Raw genomic sequence first — 25,977 nt, 5'->3', positions numbered from 1 at the left:
TCCTCACCTATCCTAGGGACATGAAGTATTTTTTACGTTCCAGATGACATACGGTATATAGAGACAAAAAAAATCTGATGTGGAAACAGGCAGTGTAATATTCTGTGTATTGCAACCGTAGTGTCTGTGCCCTGAGCTGTACCATATATGCTTCTTGTTCCAAGCACTGTCAGCAGAAATATCAAGGGCAAACATTACATTCTAATTATGGCAAAATATCTAATTAATAGAACCACAATATATACACTGCACTGCTAATGACGATTTTTATTCCTACAAACTGGAACCCTACATATATTTTTGTGCTTCCTATTGATCATTCTTCTCAATCAGGTTGCTGTTGGATGTAAATACATTAACAATCCCTCTCATGACAGAGGAAAAAATCATATACCTGCAGTATAGGAGAAGAAATTCCCTTCCCCCTTGTGTGAAGTAGTGAAGACTCAAGAAAGTGATGATTTGCTAAAAGCACAGAAGGAAAAGTAACTTTCTTTTTGCCAATGTGGAAAACCTCTGTAAGCAAAAGTGACACCCCTTGCAGTGTGCAGAGAGCTAATAAACGTTAGAAAGCTGCATAACTAGAAGACACCAAGTATAATTAGATCTCCCCTACTATAGAGCTGCATAGCTCTAGTATAATCAGAACTTCCCTATTAATAAAGGGCTTTTACACTTAATTTTTTAGTCTTTTTGTTTTTGTCCTTTGTATTAACGAGAACCTGTCAGCAGTTTGGGCCGCTATAAAGATACGGTCACTGCTTTTCAGGGGTTATCTACAGCATTCTATAATGCTGTAGATAAGCCCCTGATCTGACCTGCAAGATAAGAAAAATAACTTATTATACTCACCCAAGGGGGGCGGTCCGGTCCGATGGGTGTCGCAGGTCCGGGTCCAGCGCTTCCCTCCTGCTTGCTTCATGGCTCCTCGGCATCACGCTCCTGCGCAGGCGCACTTCTCTGCCCTGTTGAGGGCTGAGCAAAGTACTGCAGTGAGCAGGCGCCTGCACACTGCAGTAGTTTGCTCTGCCCTCAACAGGGCAGAGAAGTACACCTGCGCAGAAGCGCAATGCCGGGAGCCTGTAAAGAAAGCAGGAGGGAGGCAAGAAGATGGGAGGCGCTGGACCCGGACCTGCGACACCCATCGGACCAGACCGCCCCTTCGGTTGAGTATAATAAAACTTATTTTTCTTCTCTTGCAGGTCAGATCAGGGGCTTATCTACAGCATTATAGAATGCTGTAGATAAGACCTGAAAGGCGGTGGCTGCGTCTTACAGTGGCCAAACCTGGTGACAGGCTCCCGTTAATACAAAGGACAAAAACAAACAAAAAAAAAAGACTAAAAAATTAAGTGTATAAGCCCTTTATTAATAATTGCTGACAGGTTCGCTTTAATTTAACAATCAGCCTTACTTACCACCTGCTGGTTGCATCGGAGCTTCCTTTCCGTTGCTGCCCCCAGTCTTGCTGACATGGCTGCAATGGTGGCATCCCAACTACAACACTTGAGCAAATAACTAAGCACTAGTGATGAGCGAACGTGCTCGTGTGCTAACCGAATGTCTTCGGCATTCTCGAAAAATATGTTAGACTCCCCGTGGCTGTGTCTTGCCGATGTTCTATAGCCACAACACATGAAGCAATTGCCTAACAAACAGGCAACCCCGACATGTGTTACAGCTGTCGAACAGCCACCAGACATGCAGCCACAGGGAGTCAAACATATTTTTCCAGCACACGGATGACATTCGGTTAGAACACAAGCATGCTCGGACAACACCTTATCTGAGCAAGTTCACTCATCACTACTAAGCACTATGATCCAAGAGAACGACCAAGGCAGAGGACTACCTACCTAGAGCAGCATGTTTGAATGATAGACCAGCCCATTTCAGATAGCAGCCACTGACACTCAACTCAGCCTTGGGTTTCTGGCACCACTATCCAACAGATGATTTTGCCAGTCAAAGCGGTCTCTGAGAATCCTACTGATGAGAGAAGCGGCTCCACGACTCGGCGAGACTCGTGTCACTCACACCCATATAAGTCTATGAGTGCGAGTAACACCGCACAGCACCTGGATATCACCCGAGTGCGGTGCGATATATGCCAACTGCAGAGGAGATGGAGAAATTAATTTCTCCACCTCTTCCGCAGCTGTGCTCCGATCCTCTCGCACAGTAGCATGCCACTTGGCTCTAACTCGCAGCAGAGCAGGAGCCAAGGGTAATTAGCATATTGCATCGGATGTGATACGCTGGTGTGACTCCAGCCCTATATCCGAACTAACAATATCCAGAAAAGTCAGGAGAGAAGAGTGTGGACCGAGCAATGATTTACTGCTAGTGAAGCAAGGGACTTTCCTTAAAGGGGGATGTCCAACCTTTGACTGCAAACTTGTAGCCTCTTTGTGTGACTGCAGACTTGTGAATCCTCCCATCAGGCGCACATTGCACGCTGTGAGTATTCTTCAATGCCGAGAGCGGCGGGTGCGTGACCTAAAGTATGCCCTTTGCATACATGCGGTCACGTGCCAACTAGATGGGTGCGGCCACACTCAATGCAAGGATGGATCCAGTCTAGTCACAGTGTGGCCGAAAGTATGCAAATCACATACTTGCAGTCACATGACTCCCAGCTCCTGACATTGGAGAATCCTCAAAGTGTGCGATGAGAAGATTCACAAGTCTGCAGTTCCACAAAGTGACTGCAGACTTGTAGCTGAAGGATGGACAACCCTGGTCTTTACTGTGAGAGTAGGCGAACCGTGGAGAGCACTGCAGCAGATACTACACCATCATTTAAAATGAAGGCTGGTTGTTTTTCTAATAACCAATGGCAATGTAGGTTATAAATATATTACAGAAAGATAAGAAATGGCTGAGAAAAGTTGAACGTGATGGATCAAATGACTTCTTTCAAGCTGTGTAGCCTGACAGTGTAGATGAAGACCTGTGTACTCTGACAGCCGAAGCTGGGCTGCCAGCCTAATCTATCAAGCAAAAAAAAAAAAAAAAAATAACGATTGACCCTATAATAGGTGAATAACACACACCAATGCATTTCAGTGTAGCTTACAAGTCTGGGCCTCAGTGCAAAAGCATAGTGGTCCATTTACAGTATCGTGATCAGTAGTCATTAGGTGCCGCCAGGGAGTTCATGTACAGGCACTCATGAAGCATTGCTCCGTGTCACTGGCACGTGGAGATATTCCGGCAGTGGGCCACGACATGACACCTGTACCACTTATGGGTTACACCTGCTTTATATATGCCACCGGCCAGAGGGTGAGCCAGAAGATGATTTCTCATGGCATCTTAGGCTGTGTGCCCACGATGCGATTTTTACGCGTTTTTGCCGTGAAAACGTTTAAAAATCGTGTACAGAACGCCTCCCATGCATTCCTATGGCATTCCGCACATGCTGTGCTAATGCTGCGCTTTTTTCCGCGGCGGAATCGCATCGCGGAAAAAAAAATCGCAGCATGCTCATTCTTTTGTGCGGAATCGCAAAGAATTGCCGCGATTCCGCACCCATAGGAATGCATGAGAATCGCTTACTTCCCGCATGTGGCTATGCCCACCATGCGCAGTTAAGCGTCTCATGTGCGGTTGGTACCCACGGTGTGGAGGAGAGGAGACTGTCCTCCAGGCCCTGGGTACCATACCCCTGTAAAAAAAAAAAAAAAAAAGAATAAAAAAATCGGGGTATATTTACCTTCCGACGTCCCGCGCTGCATTCCCGGCCTAAGCGTTCCCAGTAATGCCTTGCGGCAAGGTCCTGTGATGACGTAGTCTCGCGAGATCGCTATAGTAACGCGAGACTACGTCATCACAGGTCGCGCAAGGCATTACTGGGAACGCCGAGGCCCGGGATGACAGCGTGGGACGTCGGAAGGTAAATATACCCCGATTTTTTATTTTTTAGCATTCTATCTTTTACTACTGATGCCGCATAGGCAGCCTCAATAGTAAAAACCTGCTCACACTTGTCAAACACTATGTTTGATGAGTGTGACCAACCTTGTCAATCACATCCCAAGTGCTTGAGAAAATCGCGGCAAAATCGCGAACAGAATCGCGGAAAAAAACGCGCGATTTCTGGGAAGGAGTCCAGTTTTCACTGTGCGTTTTAAAACGCTACGTGGGCCCATAGCCTAAGGCTATGTTCACAAGTTGGGGGGTTTTTTGTGCAGGCAAAACCTGCGCTTGGTAGTAAAGAAACTGCTTTAAAAAAAAAATAAAAAAAGGTTTTGCAGCGTTTTTCATGCAGATACAGTTTAGCGTGTGTCGTTCCTGAATTTTCTGCCCCAGAAGCTGATACCTGCATTTTTGCACTTACTCATTGCTTTCTATGGGTGAAAAAAACGCAGCAGTTTTCCAATTCTGTCAGGAAAAAAAATAAAGCGTGTGCGCAAGAGACTTCTGATTGCTTTTGCTGATATTGTAAAACTTGCAGCAAAAACGCCACATGTGAACACAGACTTAAAAGTAGGAGCCCTTGTGGGTTATGTATAAGTACTGGTGTTGTGACAAGGGATTGGCAAGGTACCCGCCATGTACCTAATGCCCTCTGCTGTAAGCACCAATGCCTGGGACTAGAGCAGTATACAAGCCCTGGCCCCAGCAGCCATGCCCACCACCTGGCGAGTCACCCGGCTCACAGCTCCAGAAGCCTAGGTAACAATGCCCTCCCCCTCACCTTCTTGTGCTTCTCCTGGTACGGCAGTGCCAGCCAGGGCATGTCCTTGAGGAAGAGCTGCCATTTCTTCTGCTCGGGGTCCGAAGAGATGAAGACAATCTCCAGCCGGTCCCGCGTCTTGCAGTAGAAGTCGCTGAGGCTGGGCAGCAGCTGCAGACAGGGAGCGCTCACCCCGCAGCCGAAGAGCAGCCCGACCAGAGACACCCTAGAGCCCAGAGCCTGGACGTCCACCTCCTCCCGCTCCGCCGTCACCAGCTTCTCTCCCAGCAACTCCAGCAGCAGCCCCGAATGCTCCCCTTGCAGCCCGGGGCCCGACATGCTGCTGCTCGGCCTGGGGCCCCGCGTCTTGTGCTGTGCTAGTACGGGCGTCAGAGACGCGCTCCCCGGCGGCCAGGAGGGGACGAGCCGTGTGCGCCACACGAGCCGCGCCGGAGTCCTGGCTGCAATGAAGCGATTGGCTGCAGCAGACGGAGCCGGCTGCACGGGGGCAGAGTGAGGGCGGGGGCGGCGAGCGGGCCGCTGTGTGAGAGTGCCACCTGGGTGCCATGTATGGACATTCAGGGAACTCTCATTCCTCTCACAATCCCTAATATTTAGCCTTATTGTCAGGTCTAAAGCGTCCTTAGCTCGGACTGCCTCCCTCCCGCCTTTATTCCTCGCTCTAGCTGCTGACAGGACGACTCTTCTAGGCTATGTGCCCACGTAGCGTTTTTTAAACCCTCAGGAAACGGGTTCTCCTTCCCAGAAAAAGCGCGTTTTGATGCGTTTTTTCTGTGCATCTTTTGGACTATAGGAAATAGCCAAAAACGCGGACCTAAGCGGAAATTAATGAACATGCAGCGTTTTTTACCTCTAAGGCTATGTGCACAAGTAGCGATTATTAAGCGTTTTTGCCGCGAAAACGCTTAAAAATCGTGTACAGAACGCCCCCCCATGCATTCCTATGGCATTCCGCACATGCTGTGCTAATGCTGCGCTTTTTTCCGCGGCGGAATCGCATCGCGGACAAAATCGCAGCATGCTCATTCTTTTGTGCGGAATCGCAAAGAATTGCCGCGATTCCGCACCCATAGGAATGCATGAGAATCGCTTACTTCCCGCATGTGGCTATGCCCACCATGCGGGAAGTTAAGCGTCTCATGTGCGGTTGGTACCCACGGTGTGGAGGAGAGGAGACTGTCCTCCAGGCCCTGGGTACCATATCCCTGTAAAAAAAAATAAAAAATCGGGGTATATTTACCTTCCGATGTCCCGCGCTGCATTCCCGGCCTAGCGTTCCCAGTAATGCCTTGCGGCAAGGTCCTGTGATGACGTAGTCTCGCATGACTCTAGCGGTCTCGCGAGATCGCTATAGCAACGCGAGACTACGTCATCACAGGTCTCGCAAGGCATTAGGCTAGTTTCACACTAGCGTTTTGGATCGCAGCGACGGCCTGCGCACGGCCGCCGCTAAGCCCCGCCCCATGCCATGCCCCCGCCAGTAGCTCCACTCACCGGCGCATGACGCTGCATGCGCCCTGCGTCCCCTATCTTTATCACAGGGGGCGCAGGCCGTGCGCAGTATGCGTTTGGCGGCGCATGCGTCCTTTTGACGGTGCGCTGACCTGCGCCAAACGCAACCTGCTGCATTTTGGTTGCGTCGGCGCACCGTCAAAAAGGCGCATGCGCCGCCAAACGCATACTGCGCACGGCCTGCGCCCCCTGTGATAAAGATAGGGGACGCAGGGCGCATGCAGCGTCATGCGCCGGTGGGCGGAGCTACCGGCGGGCACGGCAGGGGGCGGGGCTTAGTGGCGGCCGTGCGCAGGCCATCGCTACGCTCCAAAACGCTAGTGTGAAACTAGCCTAACTGGGAACGCTGAGGCCCGGGAATGCAGCGCGGGACGCCGGAAGGTAAATATACACCGATTTTTTTTATTTTTTTTAGCATTTTAACATTCTATCTTTTACTATTGATGCCGCATAGGCGGCCTCAATAGTAAAAACCTGGTCACACTTGTCAAACACTGTTTGACGAGTGTGACCAACCTGTCAATCACTTTCCAAGCGATGCTTCAAATCGCTTGGAAAGTGCTTGAATATCGCACGCGAAAATCGCGGCAAAATCGCGATCATAATCGCGGTGAAATCGCGCGGAAAAAAATGCGCGATTTCTGGGAAGGAGTGTGGTTTTTAGTGAGCGTTTTAAAACGCTACGTGTGCCCACAGCCTAAGACTACTTTCACACATCAGCTTTTTGCCATCAGGCAGGATCCGGCTGTTTTAAGAAAAACCGGATCTGGCGCAAATTTTGGAGAACTGAAGAAACGGATCCATTTTTCTGACGGATCCGTCTAGCAGGTTTAGATCTGTTTCCTGGGGGCTGGCCAATTGGATCTGAGCATGCGCAGGCTTAAAAAAACGGATCCGGTGGACGGATCCATCTTTTTCTGGATCCGGCGCATTCCGGCATCCATAGACTTTCATTGTGGCAAAAAACCGGAAGCGTCAGATCCGGCGCAAATTTTGGAGAACTGAAGAAACAGATCCATTTTTCTGCCGGATCCGTCTAGCAGGTTATATCTGTTTCCCGGGAGCTGGCCAATTGGATCTGAGCATTCGCAGACTTAAAAAAACGGATCCGGTGGACGGATCCATCTTTTTCCGGATCCGGTGCATTCCGGCGTCCATAGACTTTCATTGTGGCAAAAAAACGGAAGCGTCGGATCCAGCGCAAATTTTGGAGAACTGAAGAAACATCCATTTTTCTGCCGGATCCGTCTAGCAGGTTATATCTGTTTCCCGGGAGCTGGCCAATTGGATCTGAGCATGCGCAGACTTAAAAAAACGGATCCGGTGGACGGATCCATCTTTTTCCGGATCCGGTGCATTCCGGCGTCCATAGACTTTCATTGTGGCAAAAAACCGGAAGCGTCGGATCCGGCGCTGTCCGGTTTTTCGCCGCAGACAAAAAGCGTTACTAGAGATGTTTTTTCCTGATGCCGGAATCCAAATGTTTGCCGGATCCGGCAAAAACCAGAAGAAACGGAAGGCCATGCGGCGCGATCCGGCGCTAATACAATTCAATGAGAGAAAAACTGATCCGGCGCCTGATTTCGCCAGATCCAGTTTTTCTAAAAAAAATAGCCTGATCCTGCCTGACGGCAAAAAACAGATGTGTGAAAGTAGCCTAAGTGTTTCCTTAGCAGTAAAAAACACATCCATTGGCACAAAAAGGCCAAAATGCATTTAAATGAATGGGATGCTTCTTTTAAGCGTTTTTGATGCGGTTTGACCCCGAAAAACGCTTAAAAAACACTACGTGGGCACACAGCCTTGAGAAAAGTCTTTTTTGCAGCTTTTTCTTGCTAGTTGAATACTCCATACTTGTTTTTTTACACACTTCTTTATTGCATTTTTACTAGTATAGTCTGAGGGTATGTGCAGACGTTTCTGGAATTGGCGGCGCTTTGGACGCAGCACATGTCCGCTGCCGTCTATGGAACGCGGGCGAATCCGCATGTGATCACTGAACCGTGCGGAATCACCGCATCCAATACACTGTACGGGTGACATACTGTAGTCAGGAATGTCCGTCTCCGTGGGTGAGCCGCGGCCGTCTCTGGGCACATGCTGGGCACAGGATTTCTTGGAATCCCATCCACTATGTTGTAACATCTGGCCGCTGTGCAAGTACGAAGCATCTAACCCGTAGCATTTACTGACCATCTGCACATACCCAAAGGCTATGTGCACACATGCGCAATTCCCGCGGATTTTATGCGTTTTTGCTGTGTTTTTTCACCTTGAAAACGCATAAAATAAGCAACCCATTGTATTCAATGGCATTCCGCAATGCTGTGCTAATGCTGTGTATTTTTCCACGTTTTGACGCTTTTTTGGTGTGTTAGTGCATTTTTGTACAGCAATTAAGGTTTTTTTGAGCTAAATACAGATATTTAAAAAAAAAAGTTTTGTGATATAATTTCTTGGTTCATCACCACCTTTTTCATTCTGATTCAGTAGCATCAGGGTAATGGATTAGGGCTTTGTGTCAACAGCTGTCACTGACATCAAGCCCTAGGCTTAGCAACGAAATACACACTTAGCAGCGTTAAGAGAATGAACCTACATAGGCTGTAACCAAACAGCAACTGTTAATTTTTATAAAAATTGAAAAAAATATTGCACGGGCTCCTGCGTAATTTTCCTAACCAGCAGACGGAAAGCCGACGGCTTCTGTGAAGTAGCCAATAGCCATAAAGGTTCCCAGGCTATTAATATCAGCTCACAGCTGTTTGCTTAGCCTTTACTGGCTAGAGTGCAAGGGGACCCCAGAAAAAAATTGACATAGGGTTCCTCTATAAAATCTTACCAGCAAAGGCTAGGCAAATAGCTGAGGGCTGATATTAATAGAATAGGAATGGACCATGGATATTGATCCCTCCCAGACTAAAAACATCAGCACTCAGCCGCCCCAGAAAATGTGCATCTATAACGTGCCCAATCTGGTGCTTAGCCTTGCTCTTCCCACTTGCGCTGGTGCGGTGGCAAGTGGGGCAATGGTTGCGGGAGACTGATGTCACCTTTGTATTGTCAGGTGACATCAAGCCCACAGGTTAGTAATGGAGAGGCATCTTTAAGACACCTCCATTACTAACCCCATAGTGATATTTAAAAAAAAAACACCCATAATAATCCACTGGAGTCAACGTCTCCTGTAACAAAAATAAAATAATAAACCACAAAATTCCTCATCTGTACGCCGAGAAGATAATCCATAATGCCCCACGACGATCCTGTTTACTTTGAGAGCAGTCACTGGTGTGACTGCTCTCAAGAACAGCCGGCTACACACTGACACAGGAGGTTATCGCTCCCACAGTGTATAGCGAGAGTTCACCGGAGTTCATCAGCTGATCAGCTCCGGTGATCTACCTTAAGGCACTATCGCTGCGTGAGAAAGTTCTCACGCAGTGGAGGTGCCATAAGTGAGATCACGGAGCTGATCAGCTGATGAACTCAGGTGAATTCTCTCACCGCAGCTCAGCACTATGCACTGCGGGAGTGATGAGGTTCCTGTGAGTGTATTGCTGACGTCCAGTTAAAGTGGTCACATCTGTTCTACACATGAGATTGCCGTGGGACACACTGGACTACGTAGACTGGCGGATAGGAGAGTATATGGTGATTTATTATTTTTGATTGTTTACAGGAGACATGGGCATCGGGGATTGGGCAGTAAGGTGAATATAATGTATTTTTTTATTTTTATTTGAATATGTATTTAATTATTTTACTTTTTTTTAAGTTTGAACACAGGCGCCATCTGCTGAGAGACTACTTCTCCCATCAGCAGTTCCAGCTATCACTGTTATCAGTGACAGCAGACTTAGCCTGATGGGAGGAGTAGTCTCATTAGTCAACTGAACACAAGTTAACCCCTTAAAATCTTAGCTATCCTATGACCAAAATTGTAAGTACAGTTTGTATAAAATATATCACATTGGGAGTAGTGTTAGGATCGCTGTATGTACACCGTTCAGCACCAAAGGGACAATGAAAAATATATGGAGAAAAAAGAGGGTGCACCAGGAACTATTCAAAAAGGGGATACTTTATTAAAATATAGCATAAAATCATTAAAAAGCAGGAAAACCAAAAATATTCAAATGGTGGGTAAGAAAAGCGGCACCACCGCTTTACAAGAAAGTTTAGTTACAGGAACAGCAAGCACAAAACCATGTTTTGTGATGCAATGAAGAGAAATGGATTGGATCTCAGACCCATTGGTGAAACGGAGGCAGAGTCATGCAAAGAGCCATGAATGCTGAGGGGAGCCGGGGAGGGATGTATATGCACATCTTGGAGTTTCTCCAAATTTTCTTATACTAGTGTGGCGCCCTGAGGGTTCAGTTGCCATAGAGGTACTGCACCTCCTCCTGAGGTGTGGTACCCCACCATTCAGGTAAGGTGGAGACACCTGACCACGCTCCAACACCTGCATCCCACACAACATAGTAGTGTAGCAAAGCACCCTTTGGTGGCTCCCTGCTTGGAACACGAAGCGTGCTGGGAGGCGGGTGGAGTTAGTTGGCACCAAAAGAGCGGGAAGAGTTTAGGATTTACTCAGTCTGGCAGAGTCAGTGGAAGAGTGAAGATCCCCTGAGTGGGATGGATGAAGGAAGTGCTGCAGCCGACCTCAGTGACCTGGGTCCGCTGGCACAGGAGAGGAACATTGATGGAAAGCCTGACTCTCACCATAAGAAAGAAGGATTAGTACGGAACGTAAGGAGAGGAGGACTAAGGATTAGGGTTAGAGCAGAACACTTCCCAAGTTCACAGCGCAAGGCCGGGGTCCAGTCCCCGAGGTTGTATGGATACTAATGTTCCTGCAGCAGACACCGGAGGAATAGAAGTTGTCACCACTTTATTCCCACACCAGACTTGGGGGTACAACAGCAACGAGAGTGAGCCGGGACTTATTAGCAAGGAGTCCCCGAAGCAGGCTACAGCTGTCTGCCGTACAAGTAGAGTTCATAGGAACATCTGACAGGAGGAACTCCAGTGTAATTCAGTACTGAGAGTACTTCACTATAGGCGCAAAAGAGAGACGTTCAGAAAAGTCACATATGTTGGCGGAGTGTTGGAAGGGAGTACTTCATCTTGCCTGGAAGTTAGCTGGGCCCAGGACCTGGAGGACACAGCATGGATGCGGGCACCTGTATGCACAACAGACTGTGAGTAAAGCTTTGGAACTACATGCCCTGGCGTCCTCCGCTTATTCCTGCGCCCACCCACTCAGCACTGCTACATCTTTGTGCCTAACACTGCATCATCCACGTCTCTCTCCCCTCGCCGTCACTTCATCTACTCTGCCCTAGGACTACAGCCCTACCTGTGGAGGGCCACACCATCATTGCTGCACTACACCATCTGTCCCAGAGGATCTGCTTGCAGCGTCGGCTTAACATCTCCATTGCCGAACACCACAGGTGGCGTCACGAATCATTTCCTAATAAACTTTATTCCAGCACTTAATTCCCTCCTTTTACATGGGCGCCCAGGGCCATGGACTGGGTCACCGCTACTGTGACACTTCCCTGGGAGGGCGACCCAACTAGCCACCAATATAGTGCTGTGAATAGATATATGTATTAACTTTTTTTTACTAATTATTGTTCAATTTAAGCACAACTGTTATGAGCACATTTTCTGCTCCACCAGCTGGGATTTCTCCTTCCGTTCTCCCTCTGGTGGTGACAGGAGGTAGTGAGGTTGGTTTAATTGGTAATGGTCTGCCACCTGACAAGGAGGATAATGATTGGATCTCTGGAGTATCAGACTGGATATAAGACAGCCGACGCCCTATCCAGTTGCTGGTGATTCAGTCTGCTTCTCAGGTCTTGGACTTCAGCTCTGCTCCAGTCTTCTCAAGTTAAGTTTGTTTTTGCTAATGTCCACACTTGCTCTTGTTGGTCAACTCAGTTTTTTTTGTGGTCAGCCAGCCCGGCTGGGCTGTGCTGAACTTCCACTCTTATTTATCTGTATTTGCCAGTTTGCCTTTTTGTCCTTTATTAGATTGGCCTCTTTTTTGCTCTGTCTCAGAATATTTCAGAGTGCTGATATAGTGGGAGAAGTCTAGTGACTTCAGGGTTAATTTTGTTATCAGAAGTGTTGGACATTATTTTGGGTAGGGTTTTTTGGCAGATGGCAGACAGTATCTTTCCTTTCCTATCCTTTCAAGTTAGTTTGGCCCCATCATTTGCTCAGCCTATTTTTCTGCCTTTGTTTGTGTTTTCATCTTGCTTCACCGTCAATACATGTGGGGGGCTGTCTTTCCTTTGGGGTCTGCTCTGGGGGAGTTAGTTTTCCTCTTTTCTTACTTTAGGCTTATTTAGCTCTCCAGTTGTGACGAGGTGTCCAGGACCATCGTAGGCACGCTCCACGACTGCTGCTAGTTGTGTGTTAAGATCAGGGATCTGCAATCTGCATAGTTATCAACCTCTCTGGTTTTCTGAGACTTAGCGTGTGTTGCTTTTTTTCTCGTCGGTGACCCATTCATAACACACAGCATTTTTTTGGCTTTGCAGGCATTTGCATATGTGTAATTTTTTTTTTTTTTTTTTAGTCTTTCCTAGCTCTCTATACTGGTTATCACCATGATGCTGTGAGTAGGTATATGTACTACCTTTTTTCATATTAATCATTGATCTGTTCAATCACAGCATTTTCTTGGCTTTGTATTGTACACCATTGATTCTTTCACTTTTGTCTAGACCCTAATATCAAAATGTTCTTTGCTATCTAGGATCCAGGGTGGGTCAGCCATTGCCAAACCATGGGGATGACTGGAATATTTTCCATTGTTTGTTTTAAATTTTTTTATTCTGCTTGTGCTGTGTTTTTTCTTTTCACATGTGAGTGTTTGACTAATAAAGCGTTGATATCTTTTATTGAATCATTTGGATGTTCCCAATTCCTTTGGGCATGATGCTTTTTTCTTTCTTTTTTTTTTCATGCAAATTTTCACTAGCATGGTCTTGGAGAACCCCTTTTTCATTATAATGTAGTGGCGCCCTCCATACTTCTCTTTGTCAATATTTTGATACATAACGCTATGCTGCAAAGTCAGAAAGCATAATTAACTGTGTAATACGATGGTGCCATTTCCTCGAAGTGCGTTTCGGCGACATGCCTTCATCGGGGGGGTGGCATCATGGCATACCCAACTCATTAACCCCTTAACGACCCCAGCTACGCCTTTTAACGTCGGCCGTTAAGGGTACTTAAACCACAACGCCGCTTTTTAATGCTGCGGAATTGATTGGGGTCGGTTTTTACCGACCTCGGTGTTGTGATCGTTGTTATTAACGGTATAACGGTGACCGGAAAAAAAGTCCTATTTTCCATTTAATTTCTCTCTCCTCTGAAAGAAATAGGGTCCCCAGTCCCCCAATCACCCCCTGGTACCTCTGGTATCCAGGCATCCCCCCAGGAAGTCCCCCGGGCCAGCAGCGTCTTCTTCCGGGAGAAAATGGCGGGTGCATATGCAGTGCGCCCGCCGAGATCTGCTGGCCGGCACCCGGCAACAATAGGACATTTTTTCTATTGGTTCATTTTGATCACTGTGATAGACCCTGTCACATTGATCAAATAAAAAAAAAATAGTAAATAAAAACCCCTTTTATCACCCTCTTAGGTAAAAATAATGAAATAAAAAAAAATATATATTTCAATTTTTCTCTAGGGTTAGAGTTGGGATAATGTGAATTGGGCTAAGGTTAGAGTTAGGTTTGAGATTAGGGATGTCTTAGGGTTAGGTTTTGTGGTTATTGTTGGTATTAGGGTTAGGGGTGTGTTGGGGTTAGGGTTGTGGTTAGGGTTATGGTTAGGGTTGGGTTAGGGTTAGGGGTGTGTTGGGGTTAGGGTTGGAGCTAGAATTGGGGGTTTCCACTGTTTAGGTACATCAGGGGGTCTCCAAACACGACCATTGATTCCAGCCAATTTTGCATTCAAAATTTCAAATGGTGCTCCCTCCATTCTGAGCCCTGCCATGCACCCTAACAGTGGCTTTCCCCCACTGTTTATTCACATCAGGGGCTCTCCAAACACGACATGGCGTCCGATCCAGGGGCAGACCTACCGCCCGTGCAGCCCGTTCACTGAACGGGGGCCCCGGGGGAGAGGGGGCCTCTCCAGCCTCCAGCACCGCATGTCTAATTCATGGCTCCAACCGTCCCGGCTGTGTGTGTTCTGTGTGCAGAGGACCTGTGAGATGGGAGGAGTCAGGGGTCACATGATCAGGGGCCTCCAGTGTCTATGTGGCTCGGCTGTGTGTGTTCTGTGCGCACAGGACCTGTGAGAGGGGAGGAGTCAGGGGTCACATGATCAGGGGCCGTGTCTGCACTCTGCAGGACTCTGCTGTGCTGGTTGTCATGGATGGTGCTAGTCGGATGAGGTAAAGTTTCTGTGTGGAGTCAGGAGGGGTTTACAGGGTGGATGTAGCAAAGCCGTGTGTGTTCGAGGTGTACGGAGCAGAGTCACGTGTGTACGAGGTGTACGGAGCAGAGCCGCGTGTGTATGAGATGTACGGAGCGGAGCAGTGTGTGTGCGAGGTGTACGGAGCAGAGCCGCGTGTATATGAGGTGTACGGAGCAGAGCCGTGTGTGTACGAGGTGTACGGAGCAGAGCCGCGTGTGTATGAGGTTACAGAGCAGAGCTGCGCGTGTACGAGGTGTACGGAACGGAGCCGTGTGTGTATGAGGTGTATGGAGCGGAGCTGTGTGTGTACGGAGTGGAGCTGTGTGTGTACGAGGTGTATGGAGCCGTGTGTGTACGAGGTGTACGGAGCCATGTGTATACGATGTGTACGGAGCGGTGTGTATACGATGGGTACGGAGCGGAGCCGTGTGTGTACGAGGTTTATGTAGCAGAGCCGAGTGTTTGCGAGGTTTATGTAGCAGAGCCGTGTGTGTACGAGGTGTACATAGCAGAGCCGTGTGTGTACGAGGTGTACGTAGCAGAGCCGTGTGTGTACGAGGTGTATGTAGCAGAGCCGTGTCTGTACAAGTTGTACAGATCGGAGCAGCGAGTGTACGGGGCGTACGGAGCAGAATCGGGTGGGTACAGAGCAGAGCCGCACGTGTACGAGGTGTATTGAGCGGAGTCGTGTGTGTACTTGGTGTACGGAGCCGAGCCGTGTATGTACGGAGTGGAGCAATATGTGTACTGGATGTACGGAGCAGAGCCGCATGTGTATGAGGTGTACAGAGCAGAACTGCGCGTGTACGGAGCAGAGCCGTGTGTGTACGAGGTGTACGGAGCGGAGCTGTGTGTGTACGGAGCGGAGCTGTGTGTGTACGAGGTGTACGGAGCCAAGTGTGTACGAGGCATACAAAGTGGGCTTTTCCCACGGACACAGGAGTACTCGGCAGTGCCCCGAGGAGCACTTTAAAACTCGCACATGACGTTCCACCGGAAGGGATGTGCTGGAAGCTGACCGGAAATTAGATAATTTCATGAGGAGATTGTGACGGAACCAGGAATGCTTTAGATCCATCACCATGTCCTCCTCCAACAACGCGGACAGCAGGATCGCCTTGGAATCAGGGATGCCGGCCATGTGAGCGGATCATGATATGTCCTGCATTGGGAGGCTCAGGTGGGCATTACAATGGGAGCCGGGCTGCTATAGTATCTTTATAGAATCTTTCTTTCTTTCTCTCTGTTTCTTTCTCATTCTCTATTCTTTCTTTCCCCTCTCTCTTTCTTTCTTTCTTTCTCTCTCTTTCTTTCTTTACTTCTTTCTTTCTCTACTTCTTTCTCTCTCCCTGTTCTTTCTTTCTCTCTCTCTGTTCTTTCTTTCGCTCTCTGTTCTTTCTTTCTCTCCCTGTTCTTTCTTTCTCTCCTCTTGGTCCTCTTAGTCTGGCCTGCCCTGCCTGCTCCAGGTAAGAGTACCAGAGCTGAGCAGGAATGAGGGACTGGGACCGAGGCAGGCATGATTTTGGGCGGCTCCTGGGGGAGAATTGAAGCATGGCAGGCATGATTTTTGGGGGTCTCCGTCCTGTGGGAGAACTGAAGCATGGCCTGGCTGCTCATGAATGGGGGGCCCCTGGCCTGGGGAGAAAGGAAGCATGGCCTGGATGCTCATGAATGTGGGGGCCCCTGGCCTGGGGAGAACTTGTAGCATGGCCTGGCTGCTCATGAATGGGGGGGCCCTGGCCTGGGGAGAACTTGAAGCATGGCCTGGCTGGTCATTAATGGGGGGGCCCCTGGGGAGAAGCATGGCTGCTCATGAAAGGGGCGGCTCATGGGGGGAGAAGAAACATAAATCGGGCAGCCCACATAGGGGGAGAAGCAGCATAAACTGGGGGGGGCACATGGGGAGAAGCAGCATAAGCTGGGGGGGGCCACATAGGGCGAGAAACAATATGCCAAAAGTAGGCCGCATATGGAGGAGAGCATTATGAAACAAAGGGAAACGGGGGTGCCTATATATATTACCTGGAGGCTGTCTTGGGCTATATATGTTATTTAGAGCCTATGCTGGGCTGTATATATTACCTGGAGGCTGTGCTGGGCTGTATATATTAACTGGTGGCTGTTCTGGGCTGTATATATTACCTGGAGTGGAGGTTAAGCTGGGCTGTGTATATCACGTGGAGGCTGTGGTGGGCTATATATATTACCTGAAGGCTGTTGCTGGACTGTATATATTAACTGGAGGCTATGTGTCACGTCAGCGGCGGTAGCCACCGCTGCCCCAGCAGCAGCGGGGCCTGCCGCCGCCTATACTCACCGACGCTCGCCTCCCCGCTCTGTGCCGCCTCCTCCTTTTCCTCTGTCCGGCGCGTGCCTGCTTCCTGCGGGCGACTTAGGCCGCGGGCGCGCGCTTTCCAGGTCTCTTAACCCTGGAGCGTCCGCCCAGAAGCCTAGGCGCCCAATCAGCCGGCAGCACCAGGTATATCAGGCATCTCCAACATGGTGGAGACACCTGATTATCGTGTGCCTTTCCTACGGTATCCTGGCCCAGTGTTTAGGGGTTTCCCCTTCTCACTTTCTGTCTCTGTCCTGTACTCCGTGTCTCCGTCCTGTACTCCAGTGCCCTGTCTTGTACTCCGTGTCTCCGTCCTGCACTCCAGTGCCCAGTCCTGTACTCCGTGTCTCCGTCCTGCACTCCAGTGCCCAGTCCTGTACTCCATGTCTCCGTCCTGTACTCCAGTGCCCAGTCCTGTACTCCGTGTCTCCGTTCTGTACTCCAGTGCCCAGTCCTATACTCCGTGTTTCCGTCCTGCTCCCACTCTGTACTTCCTACCCCCTTCTTCATTCCGTGCTCAGTTCTGCACCCCTCACTCAGTCTTTTGAGCCGCCCCTCTTGGGTCTGGCAGTCGCGGCAACTGTCTTCCGAGGGCCTGCCCCTAACGGCCCCTGTATAGGGGTCGGCACCACCTGGCGCGCTCGGCCCCGGGAGCTCCAGTGCCGCGATCCAGAGGGTCCACTCTCGGACGTAACCTACCCGTGGTCAGTATATGTCACAGTAGATTGGCGTTCCGGGGAGATCCTCCGCTGGGGACACTTTTGCCATGAACACTGCCTGTTGCCTGTATCTCGCCCTAGTCCGCAGCAAGCTCTTATCAATCTTCCTGGGCTTCCTATGGCTTACCACTTGTACGCCGATGTCTTCAGTAAGAAGGAGGCTGAAACTCTACCGCCGCATCGTACCTACGACTGCCCAATTGAGCTTCTTCCACGAGCGACTCCTCCCAGGGGAAGAATTTATCCTTTGTCTCCGGCAGAAACCGCGGCCATGTCCGAATATGTCCAGGAGAACTTGGCTCGGGGTTTTATTCGGAAGTCATCCTCTCCTGCTAGGGCAGGATTATTTTTTGTTCGGAAGAAAGACGGGTCCCTTCGGCCATGTATTGACTACCGAGGCCTGAACAGCATCATGGTCAAAAATAGGTATCCCCTTCCGCTGATCCCAGAACTCTTAGACCGCTTGAGAGGGGCCCGGATCTTTACCAAATTGGATCTGCGGGGAGCTTATAACCTGATCCGGATCCGCGCTGGGGATGAGTGGAAGACGGCCTTCAATACTCGGGATGGCCATTACGAGTATTTGGTTATGCCTTTTGGTCTCTGTAATGCTCCGGTGGTTTTTCAGGAGTTCGTTAACGAGATCTTTCGAGACCTACTCTACTCATGTGTCGTCGTATACCTAGATGACATCCTCATCTTTTCCCCTGACCTATCCACTCACAGAAGGAGTGTTCGGCTGGTTCTGCAACATCTACGAGAGAACAGACTCTACGCTAAACTAGAAAAATGTCTGTTCGAGCAAACCTCATTGCCCTTCTGTAATGCTAGGGGGTACCAAGTTAGAGAGTGGACCCTCTGGATCGCGGATCCGGAGCCCCAGGGTCGAGCACACCAGGTGAAGACCGACCCCTATACAGGGATCGTTTGGGGCAGGACCACAGAGGACGGAGGCGCGACAGCCGGAACCAAGAGGGACGGCTCCACGGACAGAAGGAGGGGGAAGGCAGTGGTAAGTGGGACGAGCAGGGACCAGAGGAACAGGACTGGACCAAAACGGAAGGCAGGCACGTGGGAAGACCTAGGCGGGCAGAAGGCGGAGGACGGCACCGGGGATGGAAGACAGTGCGCAAGCAGGCTGGGAGGGAAGGAAGCAGGAGACAGGGAGCATAAGGCGGAAACGCGGATAAGCTACAGTAGAACTGTAGAGGCCAGAAGGTGCAGGAAAACTACACGATCATCAGGCGTCCTCCTAACTGCGAGGACGCCTGAAGTACAGCAAGCCCAGGATGTGCGTCACCCAACCCCGCCCTCGGCGCCGCCCATTGCAGGGAAGACCAAGGCCGGCTCTCAGCGCCGCCCACCATGGGAGAGAGGAAGACGGCGGCGAGCGCGAGCCGGGGGGCGGGAAGCAGGAGCAGATTTGAGGAGGAACTGACGGCGGGCGCGTGGCCGGGCGGGAGCGCGCAGGTGAGGGGATGCCGCAGCGGCCGCCGCAGCAAAAGGGGCATCGGCGGGGATAACCGCCGATGTCACAGTACCCCTCCCCTTACGGCGTCCCTTTGCGAGATTGGCCAAAAACTTTTTTAGAATGCGAGGGGCGTTGATATTCTCCCGAGGCTCCCAGGACCTCTCCTCGGGACCAAAACCCACCCAATCGATAAGAAAAAGGGTCTTACCCCGGGCTTTTTTCATAGCCAAGATGTCCTTGACCTCGAAGACGTTATCAGAGATGGCAGGAGAAGGAGGGACGATGGGAACCGGTTGGAACCGATTCAGGACTACGGGTTTCAGGAGCGAGACATGGAAGGCGTTGGGCACCCGGAGCGAAGCAGGCAACCTCAGTTTGTAAGCCACGGCATTAATACGTCCAATCACCTCAAACGGTCCAATGTACCGAGGACTCAGTTTGTAAGAGGGAACTCTCAGACGGATATGTCGAGTTGAAAGCCAGACCTTGTCACCAGGATGGTACGGGGGTACGTCCTTCCGTCTCTTGTCTGCGTGCTTCTTGATTCGGTCGTTGGCACTTTTGAGCGCATCCCTGGTCTCTCTCCAAATCTGCGAGAATTCTTTAGCAAGAGAATCGGCTGCGGGTACCTTGGTAGAGGTAGAAAAAGGTAACGGAATACTTGGGTTTTGACCGGTTACCACAAAAAAAGGTGACCTGGTGGTAGATTCACTGGGATGATTATTGTGCGAGAATTCAGCCCAAGGTAAAAGCGCAACCCAGTCGTCTTGATGAGCGTTGGTGAAGTGACGTAGGAAGGTGGTTAACCCCTGATTAATTCGTTCCACTTGCCCGTTGGTCTGAGGATGATATGCGGAGGAAAAGTCGAGAGATGTACCATAAGCCGGCAGAGTGACCTCCAGAAGCGGGAGGTGAACTGGACCCCCCGATCCGACAGAATCCGCTGAGGAAGACCATGCAGCCTGAAGACCTGGTGGATGAAGATCTCAGCCAACTTCGGAGCGGACGGTAGTCCCGATAAGGGAATAAAATGGGCCATCTTAGAAAAGCGATCTGCCACGACTAAGATGGTGGTACATCCGGCCGAGCGGGGCAAATCGGTCACAAAGTCCATGGCGATCTGTTGCCAGGGGGCTTCAGGAACTGGCAAAGGGTGAAGAAGACCGGCGGGCAAAGTCCTAGCCACCTTATTCTGGGCACAGAATGTGCAAGAGGCCACGTAGTCCATCACATCCTGGCGAAGCGTGGGCCACCAATAATACCGGGAAAGCAGGAAGAGAGTCTTCTTGGTCCCAACGTGTCCAGCAATTTTGGAGGAATGTCCCCAGCACAACACCTCTATACGTTTGCCTGGAGGGACGAAGGTCTTACCGGGCGGAGGGATGGCAAAGTTCACAGGAGCCACAGTGATCATCCTGGAAGGCTCGATGATACAGGATGGGATTTCGTCCTTCTCTGAAGACTGCAACGACCTGGAAAGGGCATCGGCCTTGATGTTCCTATTGCCTGGTCGGAAGTGAAGTTGGAAGTCAAAGCGGGAAAAAAACAGGGCCCACCTGGCTTGCCGGGCATTGAGCCTTTGGGCGGATTGCAGATAGGCCAGGTTTTTGTGGTCTGTGAGGATGGTAAAGGGATGTACAGCTCCTTCGAGTAAATACCGCCATTCAATCAAGGCCATCTTAATGGCCAGTAATTCACGGTCTCCAATGGAGTAGTTGCACTCCGCCGGTGAAAAGACTTTAGAGAAGAAACCGCATGGCACCAGCCGTCCGGACGAAGCCTGCTGGGACAAGACCGCCCCCGCTCCAGTGGAGGAGGCATCCACTTCCAGGACAAAGGGTCTGCTGGCCACGGGCCGATGCAAAATGGGTGCTGAGGCAAAAGAACGTTTCAGAGTTTGGAAAGCTTTTTCCGCTTCAGGAGACCAGCTGTTGGGCTTCGTTCCTTTACGGGTCAGGTCCGTGATGGGTTTGGTAACCGTGGAAAAGTGAGGCACAAACTGACGGTAATAGTTTGCGAACCCAAGAAACCGCTGGATGGCCTTAATCCCCACAGGACGAGGCCACTTGAGTACCGCACCGAGTTTTTCGGGATCCATGCTTAGACCGGAGTCGGAGACGACATATCCCAAGAAGGGTAGTGACGACTGCTCAAAAAGGCATTTCTCGATCTTGGCGTAGAGTTGGTTCTCTCGGAGACGATGCAAGACCAAGCGTACACTTCTGCGATGAGAAGGCAGATCGGGGGAGAAAACGAGGATATCGTCCAGGTAGATGACAACACAAGAATAGAGTAGATCCCGGAATACCTCATTGATAAATTCTTGGAACACAGCGGGGGCATTGCAAAGGCCGAATGGCATGACTAGATATTCATAATGCCCGTCACGAGTATTGAAAGCCGTCTTCCACTCGTCCCCAGCACGGATTCGGACCAAATTGTAGGCTCCCCGCAGGTCTAACTTCGTGAAGATCCGGGCTCCTCTCAACCGGTCAAAAAGCTCCGGAATCAACGGAAGGGGGTAACGATTCTTGATGGTGATCTTGTTCAGGCCCCGGTAATCAATGCAAGGCCGCAGTGATCCATCTTTCTTCCGGACGAAGAAAAAACCTGCGCCTGCAGGAGAGGAGGACTTTCGGATAAACCCCTTGGAGAGATTTTCGTGGATATATTCCGACATGGCAGTGGTCTCGGCTGGAGAGAGAGGGTACGTTCTACCTCTGGGGGGAACCGCTCCAGGAATCAGGTCGATGGGGCAGTCATAAGGCCGGTGCGGTGGCAGGGAATCCGCCTCTTTTTTACAGAAAACATCAGCATAGGCGTGATATGGCACAGGAAGGCCAGAAAGGTCCGTAGGCTTGCGCTGAGGCTGGGGACGGACCAGGGTACGTAAACAACTTGCATGGCAGGCGTGCCCCCAGCGCAGGATCTCTCCGGAACGCCAGTCGATAACAGGCTCATGCCGCCTGAGCCAAGGTAGCCCCAAAAGAATGGCGTGGGACAACTGAGGCAGGACATAAAAGGCAATCCTTTCTGAGTGGAGAGCGCCAACTTGCAGGTTTACTTCGGTGGTTACCGTGGTGATGAGCCCAGGAAGAGGTTTGCCATCAATGGAGGTGATTGCTCGAGGATTACTTAAGACGACCACGGGAATCTGGAGTCTGTCAACCTCCTCCTGGTGGATGAAGTTGCCTGCCGCGCCCGAGTCCACATACGCCTCCACAGAGCTACGCCCCCGACCTGAAATAAGTAGAGCTGAAACGGTAAGCGGAAGAGAGGGGGTAGAATCACCTAGGGGGCCCTCTCCTACCTGGCCTAGGCGGAAGCGTTTCCCGGTCTCTCAGGACAAGTGCGTATGAAGTGATTGGCCCCTCCACAATAAAGACAGAGTCCCTTGGTCATTCTCTCCCTACGCCGTTGTTCAGACAGCTTGATGCGATCAACTTGCATGGGCTCCGGGGTGGTGTTACTAGGGGGGGCACCAGTGCGCGGAATAGGAGCTTGGTATAACCTAAAGGACCTCCTCTCCTTAGCCGACTCTCGGGCGCGCTCCTGAAAACGCAGGTCAATACGAGTAGCCAAGGAGATGAGATCCTCCAGGGTGGTAGGGAGGTCACGCCCGGCCAACTCGTCTTTGATTTTACCAGAAAGTCCTCTCCAAAATGCACCAACCAGGGCTTCATTATTCCACCCCAGCTCCGAGGACAAGGTCCGAAAACGGATGGCGTATTGCCCTACCGTAAGGGACCCCTGGCTGAGGTTAAAAAGGGCCTCAGTGGAGGAAGCAAGGCGTCCAGGTTCATCAAAAACCTTACGAAATGTCTCCAAAAAACACTGGATGTTGGTCACCACCGGGTCATCCCTCTCCCATAATGGATTCACCCAAGCCAACGCCTCCCCTTCAAGGTGGGAGATTATAAAGGCCACTTTAGCACGGTCCGTAGGGTACTGTTGGGGCGAAAGATCAAAGTGCAACCTGCACTGATTTAAAAATCCCCTACACAATTTTGGGTCCCCACAGTACCTGGGTGGTTTACCGAGACGAGGGGGGGAGAGGAGACGGTGTCCCGGGCTAGGGTGGAAGCGGCAGTAGAGGACTGCAGGGAAAGCAGCCTATCATCCACCGAGGCCATATACCCCAAAATGTGAGACTGAGCATCGCGCTGTTGTGCGAGCTCCTGCTGGAGACTGACTAAGAGGGGTGCGTGTGCTGGGTCTGCAGTCTGAAGAGCGGAGAGCCGGGTGTCCATGGACTTCATGAATGACATGATACGGTTCTGATTTTCTCTAAGGAAGAGCAATTCCTTTTGAGTGGCAGCCGCGGCACCGGCGGGGTCCATGGCCTGATGATACTGTAATGCTAGGGGGTACCAAGTTAGAGAGTGGACCCTCTGGATCGCGGATCCGGAGCCCCAGGGTCGAGCACACCAGGTGAAGACCGACCCCTATACAGGGATCGTTTGGGGCAGGACCACAGAGGACGGAGGCGCGACAGCCGGAACCAAGAGGGACGGCTCCACGGACAGAAGGAGGGGGAAGGCAGTGGTAAGTGGGACGAGCAGGGACCAGAGGAACAGGACTGGACCAAAACGGAAGGCAGGCACGTGGGAAGACCTAGGCGGGCAGAAGGCGGAGGACGGCACCGGGGATGGAAGACAGTGCGCAAGCAGGCTGGGAGGGAAGGAAGCAGGAGACAGGGAGCATAAGGCGGAAACGCGGATAAGCTACAGTAGAACTGTAGAGGCCAGAAGGTGCAGGAAAACTACACGATCATCAGGCGTCCTCCTAACTGCGAGGACGCCTGAAGTACAGCAAGCCCAGGATGTGCGTCACCCAACCCCGCCCTCGGCGCCGCCCATTGCAGGGAAGACCAAGGCCGGCTCTCAGCGCCGCCCACCATGGGAGAGAGGAAGACGGCGGCGAGCGCGAGCCGGGGGGCGGGAAGCAGGAGCAGATTTGAGGAGGAACTGACGGCGGGCGCGTGGCCGGGCGGGAGCGCGCAGGTGAGGGGATGCCGCAGCGGCCGCCGCAGCAAAAGGGGCATCGGCGGGGATAACCGCCGATGTCACACCTTCCTAGGGTATATCATCACGGACACCGGAGTAAAGATGGATCCCGAAAAGTTGTCTGCTGTGTTCAACTGGCCACGTCCGGTTGGAGTAAAAGCCATCCAACAGTTCCTTGGTTTGTGAATTACTACCGACAGTTCGTTCCCTTCTTCTCTTCGGTGACTAAGCCCATCTCTGTGTTGACCCGAAAAGGGACCAAACCAAATGCCTGGACTCCAGAGGCTGAAGAGGCCTTTCTCGCCTTGAAACAGTCCTTTGCTTCCTCTCCGATTTTACATCGGCCGTTAGTCAACAGGCCCTTCATCCTAGAGGTGGATGCCTCTTCTACCGGTGCGGGAGTGGTTCTTTCTCAGCGGACAACTTCGGGTCAAGTGGTACCTTGTGGGTACTTCTCTAAATCATTCTCTCCCGCAGAATGCAATTATGCAATTGGAGATTGGGAATTACTGGCCATTAAGATGGCTCTGGAGGAGTGGCGGTATCTTTTAGAAGGGGCAGTTCATCCCTTCGTAATCTTCACGGACCACAAGAATTTGGCGTATCTTCAGTCCGCGCAAAGGCTCAATTCCAGGCAAGCCAGGTGGTCGCTATATTTCTCCCGGTTTGACTTCAAACTTCATTTTCGGCCTGGGGACAGAAACATCAAGGCAGACGCTCTGTCCAGATCCCTACAGTCATCATTGAGCCTGCCAAAGTTATCACCGTGGCGCCCGTGACGCTTTCTCCCATTCCGCCAGGCAAAACCTTCGTCCCGCAGAATAAGAGGTCGGAGGTCCTGGATTGGGGGCATTCCTCCAAGGTTGCGGGTCACGTTGGGGTCCAGAAAACCCTCAGCCTCCTTTCGCGCTACTACTGGTGGCCTTCCCTTCGCCAAGATGTGACTGATTATATAGCCTCCTGCACGACTTGTGCTCTGAACAAGGTACCAAGAAGTCTGCCGTCCGGTCTGCTCCACCCTCTGCCTCTTCCGGAAGTCCCTTGGCGACAGATTGGTATGGATTTTATCACCGATCTACCATGCTTCTCCGGGTGCACTACCATCTTAGTAGTGGTCGATCGCTTCTCCAAGATGGCCCATTTCAACCCGCTGCCCGGGTTGCCTATGGCCTCTGAGCTAGCCAAGGTCTTCATACACCAGATCTTTAGGCTTCACAGGCTTCCTCAACGAATTGTCTCCGATCGAGGGGTCCAATTTACCTCCCGTTTCAGGAGGGCACTCAGCAAGCTCATGGGTATATCTCTGGACTTCTCCTCCGCTTATCACCCTCAGTCCAATGGGCAAGTAGAACGACGGATCAATCAGGTATTAACAGCCTACCTGCGTCACTTCTCTAACGCCCATCAAGACAACTGGGTGTATCTTCTGCCATGGGCAGAGTTCGCCCACAACAATCATCCTAATGAGTCCACCACTAAAACGCCGTTCTTTGTGGTTTCCGGCCAGAACCCTGGTGTTCCACTACCTCTCTCTACGCCCTCTGGTGTTCCCGCAGCAGATGCCCTCGCTACTGAATTTTCTCAAGTCTGGAAGGAGACCAGAGAGGCACTTGAAAGATCCAGTATCCGGATTAAGAGACATGCAGACAAGAGGCGCAGGGATCTTCCGCAATACCAACCTGGCGACAAAGTTTGGCTGTCAACTAAGTATATCCGTTTGAAGATACCTTCTTACAAACTGGGTCCTCGGTACACCGGTCCGTTTGGGGTTTTGGGACGCA

The 25,977-nt window shown here is 50.9% G+C and overlaps 1 protein-coding gene across 1 annotated transcript in view; it reads right to left on the bottom strand.

The window, feature by feature from the left end:
* Nucleotides 1–5,328, bottom strand: part of NXN (nucleoredoxin) — a 248,824-nt gene extending 243,496 nt beyond the window's left edge. The window contains exon 1 of the mRNA XM_073590592.1: nucleotides 4,703–5,328. Coding sequence (XP_073446693.1) covers nucleotides 4,703–5,020 — 318 coding nt within the window. The 5' untranslated portion in view covers nucleotides 5,021–5,328. The remainder of the gene's footprint in view (nucleotides 1–4,702) is intronic.
* Nucleotides 5,329–25,977: the final 20,649 nt, after the last annotated feature.

Source organism: Dendrobates tinctorius, unplaced genomic scaffold (genome assembly GCF_039654945.1).
Source record: "Dendrobates tinctorius isolate UK_male_01 unplaced genomic scaffold, ASM3965494v1 ptg000117l, whole genome shotgun sequence".
NCBI classification, from domain to species: Eukaryota; Metazoa; Chordata; class Amphibia; order Anura; family Dendrobatidae; genus Dendrobates; species Dendrobates tinctorius.
Note: the sequence above shows the minus strand (reverse complement) of the source record. Positions and strands in the feature narration are given on the sequence as shown.